The sequence below is a fragment of the Erythranthe guttata genome, chromosome 4 (assembly GCF_056151865.1).
Source record: "Erythranthe guttata isolate IM_541 chromosome 4, IM_541, whole genome shotgun sequence".
In the NCBI taxonomy this organism is placed as follows: Eukaryota; Viridiplantae; Streptophyta; class Magnoliopsida; order Lamiales; family Phrymaceae; genus Erythranthe; species Erythranthe guttata.
Window position 1 is genome coordinate 16,618,949 of NC_142536.1, and position 15,981 is coordinate 16,634,929.

Below are 15,981 nucleotides of genomic sequence, written 5' to 3' on the forward strand. Positions count from 1 at the left end.
CCAGCATATTTTTTGTAATTTTTTATTTATTTTCCATCTCAATTTTTTTTGTTCCGATTTTTGGGATTCCCAAAGACTTCCAACACTTTCAACTTCTCTCTCCCACTTCAACACGCTTATGTTTTCTCTTCATATTTATATCCGCCCTCTCAACTTCTCAACCCATTCATATTTAGCTAAGCTATTTTGCAAAGTGAAACCAGAAGATACGGTAAGGATTCTACCTTTCACCTTTTTTTCACTCCCTCTGTACATTTTGTTTGCATCTGTATTTTTCTCATATTTTTCTCATGTGTTTGTATTGCACCCTTTCATCTTTTTTATCAATTCGTGGACTTTGCTAATCAAGTCAGGTTCGGAGACGTCCTCCGGAAGGTCGATATCGAAAGACTTAATACCCAATTCAACACAGACTTTCCTTTTCATAATGCTTCAATTGGTGGATTCACAAATAATAAATGAAATAGGGTAAGAAGCTTCGTAAAATTAAGAATTTTAAGTTGCAGGCGGTCGGATGTGAATTAAGATAGATAAAGATTGTGGGTGTTGCTGCAATTTACGAAAGTTCTAACAGCAGGGAAAAGTTTTTTCAATAATTACAGTTTGACCCCCGTTGTGGCTATGATGCAATTTCCAGAAGTTTCGTAAACTGGCTGAAGTTGATCTTGACACAAATATATGGAAGGTTAGGAGAAGGGCTTAGTTACGATGCAAGATGCAGAGATAACCTTTTCCGATGATATGTTGTCGATTAAATTTGCTTATTTTTTATTTTTTGTTTTGTGTAGTAAGTATACTTAGTTTACCACTGATGAATTATTAATGAATAATTGTAATAAAAAATTTCATCATACGAATACATCAAATGTTTGTGTATATAATTACAACATCAAAACATGCAATTTGTTGTCCCGTGCATCGCATGGGTACAATTACTAGTATATATAATATAATATAATAAACCTATTTATGTTTCTCCGACAACATCGATAATCAGGGCGGAATGAGGATAGAAATATAAAGAGCTAACTAAAATTTTGGGGTTCGGGGAGGCGTCCGAAAAAAAAATTTAGGTTGACTTAACATTGCAAAATAAGTTTATATTGATATTTTTAATTAAAATAATATATATATATATATATATATATATATATATATATATATATATATATATATATATATATATATATTATAGTTTTAGGGATTTGCTTTTTACCGTTTGAAAAAGGCTATTTACCGTTCAAAAAAACTCTCTCTCTCTCTCTCTAAAAAAAATTGCTCTCAAGACGATTTCTTCACAAATCATTCTTATTGGTGTGATATACGAACATAAATGAGTTCATCGGATGAAGATCGAGATAGCGAACACAGCGAGGTAAAAATTCCGTGTTTTCGATCGAAAAAAATGGGCTAAACATTCAAAAGCCCAACATGGGCGCCCGACAGTGCAGTGCACGCCCATGTTGGGCGTGCAGTTGGCTGTTACACGCCCATTATGGGCGTTTGTAGGCCAACTGCACGCCCAACGTGGGCGTGCACTGCACTGCCGGGCGCCCGACTTGGGCTTTTGAATTTTAAACCTTTTTTTTTTTTTTTTTTTTTTAAATCAATTTTTTTACGTTTTTTTCAGGACGATACGACTACATTTGAAGTTGATCATACCGATTATTTTACCACTACTCAGTTGTTTGACTCGAAGGATGAGGTAGTGGTTTGGGTGAGGTTCGTTGCAAGAGGTCTTTTTGTGAAAATAGTAAAAAGCAGCAGTCCTAAAAAAAAGATTTTTTTGACTTGTGACCTATTCGGGGAAAAACGAGAATGTCCATCAACTAATCCAGACGCGCGTCCGAGAAGGACCGGTAGCAAAAAAATAGGTTGTGGTTTTCATATTGTCGGAGAACTACGATGGGATGATAGATGGGGGGTCAGAGTAATATACGGGAAGCATAATCATGTTCCGATATACAAGTCCGGGCATGGGATGAGTGCATTGTCTCAGGAGGAGGCGAAGATCATTAGTGATCTGTCACAAAGTCATGTGCCGCCCAAGAAGATTTTGGCTAACTTGAGACAAAATGGTTTGGGTCTCGATGCTTATTCGAAACAAATATACAATGAGAAGGCGAAATTGAAAAGACTATCTAGGGGTGACCGTACAGTGATGCAACATTTGATTGGGTTGCTTGAGGAGCATAACTATTACAAGTGGTTCCGTACTGATGAAACAACACATGCAGTTACTGATTTGATGTGGGCTCACCCTCAATCTGTCGAATTGTTAAGTAAGTTTCCGTACGTATTACTACTTGACAGTACTTACAAAACCAATCAGTACAAATTGCCTTTGTTGGAGATTGTTGGTGTTACTCCTGTCGGGAAAATTTTTACTGTAGCAGTCGCATTTTTGCGCCATGAAAATGAAGACCATTACACATGGGTGTTGCAAAAGCTGAAGAGACTTTTCCCCCCTCAGACTCTACCTAGTGCCATTGTGACGGATCGAGAGTTAGGGCTCATAAAGGCGCTAGAGAATGTATTTCCGACCGTACCTCATCTCTTATGTCTTTGGCACATTAACATGAATGTGGGGCGTCGTGCTTCAAGATGTCTCGGCAATAGTAGGCGTCGCGGCACGGCTTTTGTAGTTGGTACGTGGCAAACCTTGGTAAAATCAGTGTCTGAAGAAGATTTCGCCATGAATTACACAGCTTTGTTGGACGAGTACGCGAATTATCCAGATTTGATTGAGTATCTCCAATACACTTGGCTCGTATACAAAGAGAAATTTGTAAAAGCATGGACGGATCTAATTTTCCATTTGGGTAATACATCGACAAGCAGGTACGTATTTATTTATAAGTTGTTAAATATATATACTTAACTTACTGTCATGTAGTTTATTGAAACATAGCATATTCTTAACATATTAGGGTGGAGAGCAACCATAGAGCATTGAAAAGATGGTTGGAATCGTCGACGGGTGGCTTCGACACATTTTGGGCACAGTATCACTCAATGATGAAAGATCAATTTAACGAGATACTAGCCGATTTTGCAAAATCAAAGAGGATTCGGGCCCATACGATCAACGTGCCCGTATTTAAAATATTGTCTAGTGGAATTGTAACACATAATGCTCTGCAGATGTTGGACGATGAGAAGGATGAAGACATAGACGGTTGCGTCTGTTATATGAGGAAATGTCTTGGACTCCCATGCAGACATGAAATTCGTGCAAAGATGAATGCACGACGTGGTGTGTTTTATGCAGAGGATGTCCACATTTTTTGGAGGACATTTATTTCGGGATTCGGGGATTCTCTAGATGAAAGTGTTGGTTCTGTTCCCGACCACAGGTCACAGGCTATTGGCAGGCTAGAAGGGTTAATGAATGATTTGCGTGAGCGGTCAGAAATTGAGATCACGGACGTGACAGATGTCATTTTCGAACGAATGCATCCCGGGGCTATGGAAATGAATGAGCCACCAGTACTAGCCTGCCCGAGAGGTAGACCGCGGACGAACTCTACACAGAGGGATTTGTCAGGGCATGAGTTTCCATTATTTCCGAGAGAGGGTGAAGAGTCTGGACGAGGACGAGGACGAGGACGAACACGAGGCAACAGAGGGCGTGGTTCATCTTCTGAGAGATCTAGCCGTGGTCGTGCTCGTTCATCGACCGTGAGTGGACCCGCAATAGGTCAAATTCCCCGACCCCCTTGGATGCGACACCTTCATTTCTGCCTTGTTCCGGAGGTTGTGACGTGGACGGACGTTCAAGGGGATGGTAATTGTGGTTATCGAAGCGTCGCGTGTGCAGTGAAGAACCACGAGGATGATTGGATGGATGTTAGAATGGATGTTTATAACTGTATTAAAACACACGAAGAGTTCTTCAAAGATTATTTCGGTGGTGGTAATTTAGTGTATCGGGTATTGGCGAGTGTCGCTTATTGGGACAACGCCCCAGCACCCTATGAGAAGTGGATGACTATCACGGACGTGGGCGTGGTTGTGGCAACATATTACAACGCGTTGGTCTTGTCGGCTAGCAGCTTGGGCAATCAGACTTATTTACCACTTTGGGCTCCCGAAGGTGTTTCACAGTTATCTTACGAGATGACTATACTATTTCTTGAATCAGGAAGCCACTTTGTGTATGTGAAGATGAATGACAATTGTCCGCTTCCTCCGTTTGATAGACAGTGGGCGAGGTATAGCAATAATAGTGTTGCATATCTACCAGAGGCGTTGCGGAGTCGACGTGAAATGTGGGATATTCTTAATAGTGTTTGATTTAGTTTTGTTTATTTTGTTGGAATGAATGTATTACTATTGACATTGTATGTTATTATTATTATTATGTTATGATGTTATAATAAATATTACTATGTTATGTAATAATAATAATAATAATAATAATAATAATAATAATAATAATAATAATAATAATAATAATAATAATAATAATAATAATAATAATAATAATAATAATAATAATAATAATAATAATAATAATAATAATAATAATAATAATAATAATAATAATAATAATAATAATAATAATAATAATAATAATAATAATAATAATAATAATAATAATAATAATAATAATAATAATAATAATAATAATAATAATAATAATAATAATAATAATAATAATAATAATAATAATAATAATAATAATAATAATAATAATAATAATAATAATAATAATAATAATAATAATAATAATAATAATAATAATAATAATAATAATAATAATAATAATAATAATAATAATAATAATAATAATAATAATAATAATAATAATAATAATAATAATAATAATAATAAAAACCGGAAATCAGGTTATGGTTACACATATTTTATTAAACATAGATTTAGCTTAAAAAACGGAAATCAGGTTATGGTTACACCATATTTTATTAAACATAAATTTAGCTTAAAAAACGGAAATCAGGTCCTGAACACCTAAGTATCCCTCGTCCTACGCCTGCGGTGAGACTGTCGCCCCTGAGAGGGTCCTGCATCCCGATCGTCAGCATCAGCACGGTCCAACTGTAGATACTCAGCGAATGGGGCGCACATGTCCTGGATCGTCCTGAAGAAGTCATCGGGCATATGCCGATATCCTGGAATAGTAGACGGTGGCAAGTTATCGTAGAAGTACGGATGCAACACTCGGGTGAGATCATATATAGCCGGAACTGCAGATGGTTCCGCTCTTTCAACCGGCTCGGTACTAGGATGTACACGGACGTGGGTGTGGTCTAGAAACCACGGCATATACTCCGGATCCGACTCCCAAACTGGACGCGCCGGATGACCATAGTAAGCTCGACTAAGCATGTGCGTGTGGGGGATATCCCACATCTGATCGCCAGGCTCATAGTTAACCTTGTAAGATGCTATTTTTCTCTCCCTCTTAGACCCTTTTAGCGGACGAATTGGGTCCGCCGGTTTAATCTGCCGAAACCCGAACTGACGCAAAACTCTATCGGGCATATAAGGCTCGACCGTATCCATCCATCGAATAGTCCCGTGATGAACCGTCTTTGCAACTTCAGATGACACTTTCAATCCAAATGGCGTCCAATTCACCTATATTCATTTAATTATACACATATATTAATAAGCATAATTAATATAAAATGATACTTACACACATAGATACTTACATCTGACGGACGCATCGAATCGAGACGTCTACGATAATCTACAAGTATATCCTCGTCCTTAGGAATATGATGTATCACCTGCCACCGTTTACACCATGGCTCTCCCGTAACATGTGCGTTAACCATCGGAGGCCGGAAACACGGAAAATACTCATATATCCAACACTACAACAACACCAACAGCAACAACAACAACAACAACAACATCAACAACAACAACAACAACAACAACAACAGCAACAACAACAACAGCACCAACACCAACAACAACACCAACACCAGCAACAACAACAACACCAACAGCAACAACAACAAAAACAACAACAACAACAACAACAACAACAACAACAACAACAACAACAACAACAACAACAACAACAACAACAACAACAACAACAACAACAACAACAACAACAACAACAACAACAATAATAATAATAGTAATAATAATAATAATACCTCTAATAGTGTCAGACATCCAGCAATCTGCGCCGCCTCAGCTCGCGTAGCCATGCCCAACTGTCGGTACAGATAGGCCAATGTAGCCGAACCCCAAGAATACTCGCAAATGAGATTGATTTCCTCTAACAGTGGGAAAAAATCTGCTCTAACCTTCGATCCACTCTTATCCACGAACAACAACTTTCCAAGCAAGTATGCAATATATGCTCGTACCCGATACGCGGAAGGAAATGTAGAATTGTCGCCATACTTCACCTCCAAATCATCTAACCGGGGTCCGCCACCATACCACCACTGCTCCATAAGTGCGGGTGCGACCCCGAAAGCTCTCGCACCAAGCTGGATCGCGTCGGCCTTATCCATCCAAACGTTAGGGCGAGTTCCACTAACTCGCAAACCCATGATGTAATGCACGTCGTGCAGGGTAATTGTCATCTCACCGAATGGCATGTGAAAACTGTTGGTGTCCGGCTGCCACCTCTCAATAAAAGCCTCTATGAGTGGGTTATTGTGCTGAGGCAGCGAACAATCACGCAAGTGATACAAGCCGGTATTCTCCAGTAGTGAGACACAATCATCGTCGTCGGGGCCCGGCCAAGTACACTTCGCGTGCGACCGTAATTTAACCATATGTCGACCCTGTTCAAGATATATTCATATATAAGTATACCACAAGCAAGTGTAAATATTATAAACAAAATTTATTAATATTAATAAGTATTACCTTTCCCTCCCAAATGTCGTAGGCAATGTGTGCTCCAAAACTTGGAATCAAGTGAGCGTATTTAGGTCCACCGGGTGTCTCACCGGTCAACATCCAAGGTCGAGAAGGAAGTTTTTTTCTCGGAGCGGTGCGGGACCTCGAGACAGGATTAGAACCATCGAAAGTACCACCCATCGGGACAGGAGGCGGAGTCGGAGTCCGAACATCCTCGTAATCGTCATCGGATGGAAAATCCGGCACCGGAAACTGATACTTCTGCTGAAAGCGTAGTTGTGGATCGTACTCGTACTCCTGCGGCTGCATATATGCATCCATGGGTGCATCCATCTCCTGCTCGGCCTCTGTCTTTGTCTCCTCCTGAATCATCGTACGTGGGGGTACAAAAGCACCAGTGCGTTCCCCACGACGTTTAGAACCGGTAACATTTCTATTATGTGTCCTTCCCTCCCGTTCCGCAGTATTCTCCTCCACTGGCTCTGCAGGAGGACGAATCAGGAGTCCTTTCCCTTTTCCTAGTCCGAATTTTTTCGCCCAATTAGACATCCTGTAAACATAAAATCGATTTGGGCGTCCGTTCATGCAGCCGGCGCCCGATTTGGGCGTTCGGGTATAAGTTCCGAAAATTTCAAAAGCCCTACAAATCGATTTGTAGGGCTTTTAAACATGAAATTGGTTGCAAAATCGAGTTACCCATTGCATATAACACATGTAGGTGTTGAAATTACCTGAAAAAATCGAAGCCCAAGCTCCAAATTTGGTTGATTTCGAAATTTTTCGAAAAAAAAAAAAATTTCTGAAATTTTTGGAATGGGGGGTAATTGGAGAGAATTTAGAATTTTAGGGGTTTTAGAGAGATAAACTATTTTTTACTTTGAACGGTAAATAGCAGTTATTAAACCGTAAAGAGCATTTTCTTAGTTTTATCATATTTTAAGCATGACAAAACAATCTAAATTAATTCAAATTATTCTAATAATGTATTGCACTAAGTATTTTGGGAATTCATGACATCGTCTCATATTACTTTTTAGAGTAACTAATAATAAAATTAAAAAAAAAAAGTAAATATTCATAAATTTTATTTAAAAAATACAAGTTTTAACCATTTTATTTTATATTTTTATATTAAATATGATATGATATATATATATATATATATATATATATATATATATATATATATATACATTATAGTTTTATCATATTTTAAGCATGACAAAACAATCTAAATTAATTCAAATTATTCTAATAATGTATTGCACTAAGTATTTTGGGAATTCACGACATCGTCTCATATTACTTTTTAGAGTAATTAATAATAAAATTAAAAAAAAAAGTAAATATTCATAAATTTTATTTAAAAAATACAAGTTTTAACCATTTTATTATATATATATATATATATATATATATATATATATATATATATATATATATATATATATATATATATATATATATATATATAATTTATATAAGACTATGGAGAAGAAACAAAAAAAAAATAAGGGTTAAGACACATATTTACAAAAACTTTAGAGGGGCCAAAAATAATATTCAAAAAATAATATAGTGCCGAAATACCTTAAAAAAAATTATTCTTGGGGGGTCAACAGCCCCCCTGCCCCTTGTAAGATCCGCCCCTGACGATGATATTACTATTAGGGTGCAAATTTAGATCGGATGACCTGTTTTAATAGGAAAATCGGATGTCATATAGGATGATTGACACATGAATAGCTTAAATAAAAATATAATTAGGATTCTAAAAAAAAAAAAAAAAAAAACCAGCATAACCCGTAGCCCCTCTAACCCTAATTATAATCAACGTGATTTATTAAGAGTTTAGACTTAAGAGTGCCACATGTCAAAAAAATAGTGGAATCCGATTTATATTAAGGTGGTGTTTGCAAATGATTATTTAAAAGCAGAAGTTAGTGATTATGAGTTAAGTCAGTTTTAAGTGCTTATTTCTAAAAGTTGGGGGTATTTGCAAATATTACGGAAAAGCAACTTAAATAGAAAAGGCAGGATTATGGGTGTTTTAAAAAAAGGGCGAATGGCAAAATGGCTCATCCCAAGGGACTTAAATGCACATTGGTCCACAAAAAAAACAGTCTTTCAAAAACACCCATCCCCATGCCTTTGGTCAAAAATACCCTCCATAATATATTTTTTGTCAATTTCATCCATTATGGTCTAACTACCTTAATATTACACACTGACCCCAGATTAAAACAAATATATCACATTAACCCCCAAAATAATAATTTTTTGAAAAAATATTTTTTTTCAGAAAATAATTTTTTTTCCGGCCAGATTCCGGCGTTGACTTTTTTTTTTTAACTTTTTTTCCGGCCGGTCAACAACCGTTAACTTTTTTTTTCGAATTTTTTTTTTCTTTGAAAAAAAATATTTTAATTAATATTACTGTCTTGGCTACTAAATTACTGTGTCAGACAGTAATATTATGAATATTATTTTCCCAAACAGTAATATTATTAATATTACTGACTAAGACAGTTAAATTACTGTTGGAGACAGTAATTTAGCAGCCAAGACAGTAATATTAATTAAAATAATCTTTTTAAAGAAAAAAAAATTTCCAAAAAAAAAAAGTCAATTAACTGTTAAATTACTGTCTCCGACAGTTAAATAACTGTTGGGGACAGTAATTTAGCTGCCAAGACAGTAATATTAATTAAACATATTTTTTTAAGAATAAAAAAATCAATTTACAGTTAAATTACTGTCTCCGATTGTTAAATAGCTGCTGGAGACAGTAATTTAGCAACGAATACAGTAATATTAATTAAAATATTTAAAAAAAAAGAGTCAATTAACAGTTAAATTACTGTCTCCGATAGTTAAATAACTGTTGGAGATAGTAATTTAGTAGCCACGACAGAAATATTAATTAAAATATTTTTATTAAGAAAAAACAAATTTAAAAAAAAAAAAAAAAAAAAAAAAAAAAAAGTCAAGGCAAGAAAGAAGCAAAACATAAAAACTAAAACCCATAATAGCAGAAAGTGACAATTTTGGAATAGCTTCGAAAGCCCAAAAAATGTATATAGCAGCAATATTATATAAAACCTGGGAACTTGATTTTATGTTATCGGAAAAAAAAAATTCAAAAAAAAAAAGTCCACGCCGGAGACCGGGTCTCCGGCGGTCAATGGCGGGGTGGTCTCCGGCGGCTGACCGGCGGTCTTCGGTAGTGGCGGGTCAAAAAATAGTTTAAAGCATATTATTTTAAGAGAAGCAAAAACAAAAGTTGATTTTGCAAAGACCTAAAGATAGATTATGAGCAAAAAAATATTTGCACGAAATAATAAACCAACGTTAAATACAATTATTTAATTATTATTATTATTATTATTATTATTATTATTATTATTTTTATTATTATTATTATTATTATTATTATTATTATTATTATTATTACTACTATTATTAATAATACATTGTAATTATATACAATTTTTATATTTATTTTATTTTTATTTATTTCTATAATATTTTATATTATTATACATTATTTAAATAAAAAATAATATATAAAAAATAAAAAGAATATATAAATAATAAATAAGGCTCGTGAGCTCACAAACAACTAAAAACTGGCTCGAGCTCGAAAAACTCGAGTCCGAGTTCGAGTTTTTTTCGAGCCGGCTCATCGAGCTCACGAGTTGGCTCGGCTCGTTTACCACCCCTAATTCAGACTATTGAACCGCTATTTTGTTAGAATATCGCATCATTAATTATCAAGAACACATTTTTTTGTCGTATTTTTAGCATAACTCATAATTGTATCTATTCTAGCCATCATTTTTTGGGTTTGTGAAGCTTTATTATGATAAATTTTTCCACCAATTTTGTGTCTTTATTACAACAAAATCCACCAAAAAAAAAACTCTTATAAAAAGAAGTAGAAGCCTCTATTTTATTTTTACAATTTTTAGAATCTTAACATGAAGAAAACAAAATAAATGGATGGAAGAATTTAATTGATGTTATTGATCATTGTAAATTATAATCTCATTGAATACTTTGAAACTATGAATCCTAGTAATTATATTAGGAGAGAGAAACAAAAATTTCAAATTGGAATTAGTTATTATTATAGTTGAAGGGTATATTAGAAATTAGACATAATAAGCTTTTATATATTTACAAAATTGACCATTTTGGCCAGCCTCTTTTCCGTATATATATATATATATATATAATTTATTTTATTATATATATATATATATATAATAAAATAAACATATAATTTGATCGACACGCAAACTAAAGTAATCCATCGGTCCAAATTAAAGTAATGAAACGTCGTTTTCAATTTCTGCACGTGCTCAGATGAATGGACCTGATTGTGATGGTTTCCTAACACTATTATTTATGTTGTTTGTACATGTATTGTTAAAAGTCCAGCTGGCGAGCTTCAATTAAGTTTTGCTCATTAATTTCATTCACTTGTCACCTCCTATTCCTGCAATTTATTCTTCACAAAAGATCTGTCATTTCTGTAAAGTATAATTAATATATTAGAAATTCGATAAATTAATATCACATTCACTTAAGCAAACAAACTGTTAAATTTATAAGATAATACATATTTGAAAACTGTAACATGACTCGTTTAATATATAAATCAATACGTAATACAATATATTTATGTTAATTTCGTACTAAAATAAATTTATATACCCCAAATGTAATTTGTGGAATGATATTAAACATTATAATATTTTTTAGAAATTATGAATGCACCCCTTAATTTTTATTAATTACGCGTTTCTCCACATTCCCGTATCCAACTTTTAAAAAAACGGAGTTTCCCTGTTTCTCCGTGTCCGCGTTCTCGTGTCCGTGCTACATAGCTTGCGTGACACCTATGGAGCATTTTGCAATTTCTAAAAAGTTAGAAACATGTTTGAATAGCAAATTTTTAAATATTTTTATTATTTCACAAATTATTTATATGATTTAATGACCAATTGCAAATTGATAGTTAATAGGAAAATTTATTTCGAATGTAATCCCTCCGTTCCATTTTAATTGTTGTTTTTTTAGCTTTGCACAAAGATTAAGAATTTTATTAAATGTGCCTTGATTTTAGGAAAGTGTATGTTCTTAGGCTAAAATGACCTTGTTTTATAATTAATAAGAGAGATAAATTAGTTGTAAAAAAAAGTACTAGAATGAGTTAATAAGGGTATAAACTGAAAATTAAGTAATTAAGGAAGTGTTGGAAATTTAAAGTAACAGATAATATGGAACAAAAAAAATTGTCCTAAGCGACAGATATTATGGAACGGATGGAGTATTTGTTAAAAATATAAAAAAAATATATAAAAATAAAAACTTATATATATTACATAGAATATTTATAAATATACCCCTATACAAGCCCGTTCCTAGGATTCCGGGGGCCCAAGGCGAACTTCGCAGACATTGTTGAAATAGGGCCCCCTAGTTTGGGCAACGATTTTTTTTTTCCGGAAATAATATGTCAGGGTATGTTAAAATTTTGGGGGTTCAAAGGCATCACCCCTGATTTTTTGTAGAGGTAATCGTGAAAAAAATACCAAATTTTAGTAAAAATATCTATAGGGTTTTAAATATAATATTTTTTATTAAACATAAAATAAACTTAATAAATTTATAAGAGAGTGTGAACTTAATGGGGGCAAAAAAATTATATTTAATACTTTTTTTAATCTTGGTATGCCCCTCACCTAGGGGTGGGAACGAGCCGAGCTCCGCTCTTTTGGCCAGCTCGAGCTCGAGCTCGAGTCCATGTTACCGAGCTCAAGCTCATCGAGCCAATTTTTTTTGGCTCGAGCTCGAGCTCAGGCTTATTTAATTTTTTTTTTTATTTTTTTATTTAATTTTTTATTAAAATCATTTTATTTTTTTATTAAAAATTATTCATAGGAAAATAAAAAAAATTATAAAATAAATAATGAACTCTAGTTATATATTTTTTATTTTTTCTATTATTATTATTATTATTATTATTATTATTATTATTATTATTATTATTATTATTATTATTATTATTATTATTATTATTATATTTTATATTATTATGAATTATTTAAGTAATATAGATTTGTTTCTATTTAAATACTAGATATATTTATTATTATACACTATTTACTATTTAGTTAATTATAATAATAATAATAATAAGAATAAGAATAATATATATATATATATATATATATATATATATATATATATATATATATATATATATATATATATATATATATATATATATATATATATATATATATATATATATATATATATATATATATATATATATATATATATATATATATATATATATATATATATATATATATATATATGTGTGTGTGTAAAAAGAAAAAAAGAAAAAAAAAAGAAGGCAGCTCGCGAGCCGGCTCGCGAGCTGTCGAACAACTAATTTTGGGCTCGAGCTCGAGCTCGAAAAACCCGAGCTCGAGTTCGAGCTTTTTTCGAGCCGGCTCGTCGAGTTCGCGAGCCGGCTCGGCTCGTTTACCACCCCTACCCTCACCCATGGTATATTTGATTCACAGTAAACTTTAGAATTTGCTTAAAACTATTAACTAACATTTACATTAAAATAAGTGCATAGGGACAATATATTAAGATGAAACAAAACTATAAAGATTTAAAATATTTAAGAAACAAATAAATTAGGCAAAATTAATAAATGTTAGTTACCATTTCAAATAATATAGTTATGACTACACGTAAAAAAAAAAAATAACATAAAAAAAAAAAAAAAGATTAATCTTTTACTATGAAAAATTTGATTTGAATTCTTAATTTATATTACAGGATATTTAAAAAATAAGTGTAAATTATTTATATGGTTATAATTTCTTTTAATAAGAGCCCTTAAATATATATTATCAATAAATACTAATATATAAGCACTATTTATTTAGAATTGGGGGCCCCTAAAATTCGTAAAAAATCGGTGGCCCTAGGCAACCGCCTTGATCGTCTTCCCTCAGAACCGAGTCTGCCCCTATACTTTTAATATTTACATGTTTTTTTCAAATTCCCATATCTCCATTTTTAGAACGTGCCGTTTCCGGTAGTAGTTTCCCCATTTCTATGTATCATTGTTTTCGTGTGCTAGATAGTTGTGATTGTTTATTCCTAAAAAAATCATAGATGAAAATCTAAAAAGTCAACAGTCAAATATTGACCCAAATCATGGATTTATAGAAGAGAAAGAAGAGAGGGGATGGAAGAAAGAAGAGGACGAGCATGACATACAAGTTGAACACAAAAAGACATAAGCCAAAAATACATGACGAGGATAACATTCTTTCATGTATTTTTGGCTTTATGTATTTTTGTGTTCATCTTGTATGTCATGCTCGTCCTCATCTTTCTTCCATCCCCTCTTTTTCATGCTCGTCCTCTTCTTTCTCTCCTCTCGTCATCTTCTTTATTCTCCCCTTCTTTATTCTTTTGAATAGTACCAAATTCAGGGATTGGATTCACAAACTCCTTTAAATAAAATAAAACATGATAATTAATATGCATTTAGTACAAATAAAGTCGGAAAATATCATATTGCAACTCCTATTTTGTATACATAAAGTCATAAAACTGTAAGAGTGAAAGTTTTGAAATCTTACAGATGTGCTTGTGAAAAAGTTAACATTCCTCATATTCATACCATCGCACTCTCCTTCCTTGACAAAATGGTCATTTTGCGTTTCAAAATTCACAGATTTATCCTTAAAAACTACAAGTTCGTGATCTTTAGTTTTAAGAATAGCTTCTAGCTGCTCAATTTTCTTCCTCAAAATTATAATTTCATCATCTCTAGCTTTGAGAAGAACTTCTGCTCCCATATTAGCTGATCACTATCCGTACAATCATCTAAACAAGTGGGTGGAAGATTAATCAACTTGTTCTCTTGGGATTTTGGAAGAAACAGAACAACCTAAGTGACGCAGAACGGAAGCACGGTAAAGAATTAATTTCTACGAATTAATCCTATAGAACACGATAACATTCGGAATCCACCGAAAACTCTGGAATCCACCAGAAAAATAGAGAAAACTCTAAATATTTTATTAAAATTCGAAATTATTCCAAAATAAAGTCCTAAGGCAACTATTTATACTAAAAAACTGAAAACCCTAATTAAAATAAGAAAATACTAAAAATTACCAAAAACGGAAAAAACGAGTTAAATCCTAATTCTAGTAGATCTCGTAATTTTGGGAACAACCCAATTTACGGAATCCTAATACGATTTTTCTATGATTTGATATTAATTTTCTAAAACTTACCTAAAATAGCAAAAACGAACTTTTAGGAGTCTAAACGACGTTGGATTGCTGAAATTGGACGTGATTCATGAGCAAAGCTCATGAGTTTTGTTCCTTGCGCCGTTTCACTTGAGATAGAGTTCGTTTCGTACTCAACTACGATTTGAGTTCGTCGAAAACCCTTATTTTTCCATAATTTCTTTCGATATTTCCACCCATGTCCATTAATAACTCTTCTCCGAATTAAATAGTTATTTTGCAACACGAATCCAATTTGACGTTCCTTATCAATCTCCTCTTCTTCAAAAGAGCTCGACCTCGAGCTATGATCAAAATATAGCGATGCATATTTCTTTGCAAACAACTTCAAGTGCTCCACCAATATTCCCCGCATAGAAATCTCGCTTACAAAATCTTCCTCCAAACGAGGCGTTGGAAAAATTGGCTTCTTAATCGAAAATCCCAATGGCTCCACCAATTTCTCCGATACATGAACTTCACAGCAAACACTATCTACAATTAGATCACATACCTCAACGCAATCCACTTGTTCCTTCTCTTCACGTGCAACTTCCTCCTCTTGAACAAATTTTACAACTTCAAATTCTTCCTCAAATTTGTTTTTAACACCCTCTTTAAACTCATCGACTCTCTCTTCAACCTTGCTAAAGTTCTCTTCTATCCCGTTGACGCTCTCTTCGACTTTATTGATGCTCTCTTCAACCTCGTTGACTCTCCCTTCAACTTCACCGACTTTCACCTTGATTTCGTTAATGTCATCGTTAATCATAGCTAC

At 33.4% G+C, this 15,981-nt stretch overlaps 1 protein-coding gene across 1 annotated transcript; it reads left to right on the plus strand.

Moving 5' to 3' along the window:
- The first annotated feature begins 1,333 nt into the window (after positions 1-1,333).
- LOC148771284 (protein FAR1-RELATED SEQUENCE 11-like) lies at positions 1,334-4,296 on the plus strand. Its single transcript, XM_088817573.1, has 4 exons — positions 1,334-1,375; positions 1,631-1,722; positions 1,918-2,841; positions 2,931-4,296. Exons 1-4 carry the CDS (start codon positions 1,334-1,336, stop codon positions 4,294-4,296), a joined length of 2,424 nt encoding a protein of 807 aa, XP_088673699.1.
- Positions 4,297-15,981: the final 11,685 nt, after the last annotated feature.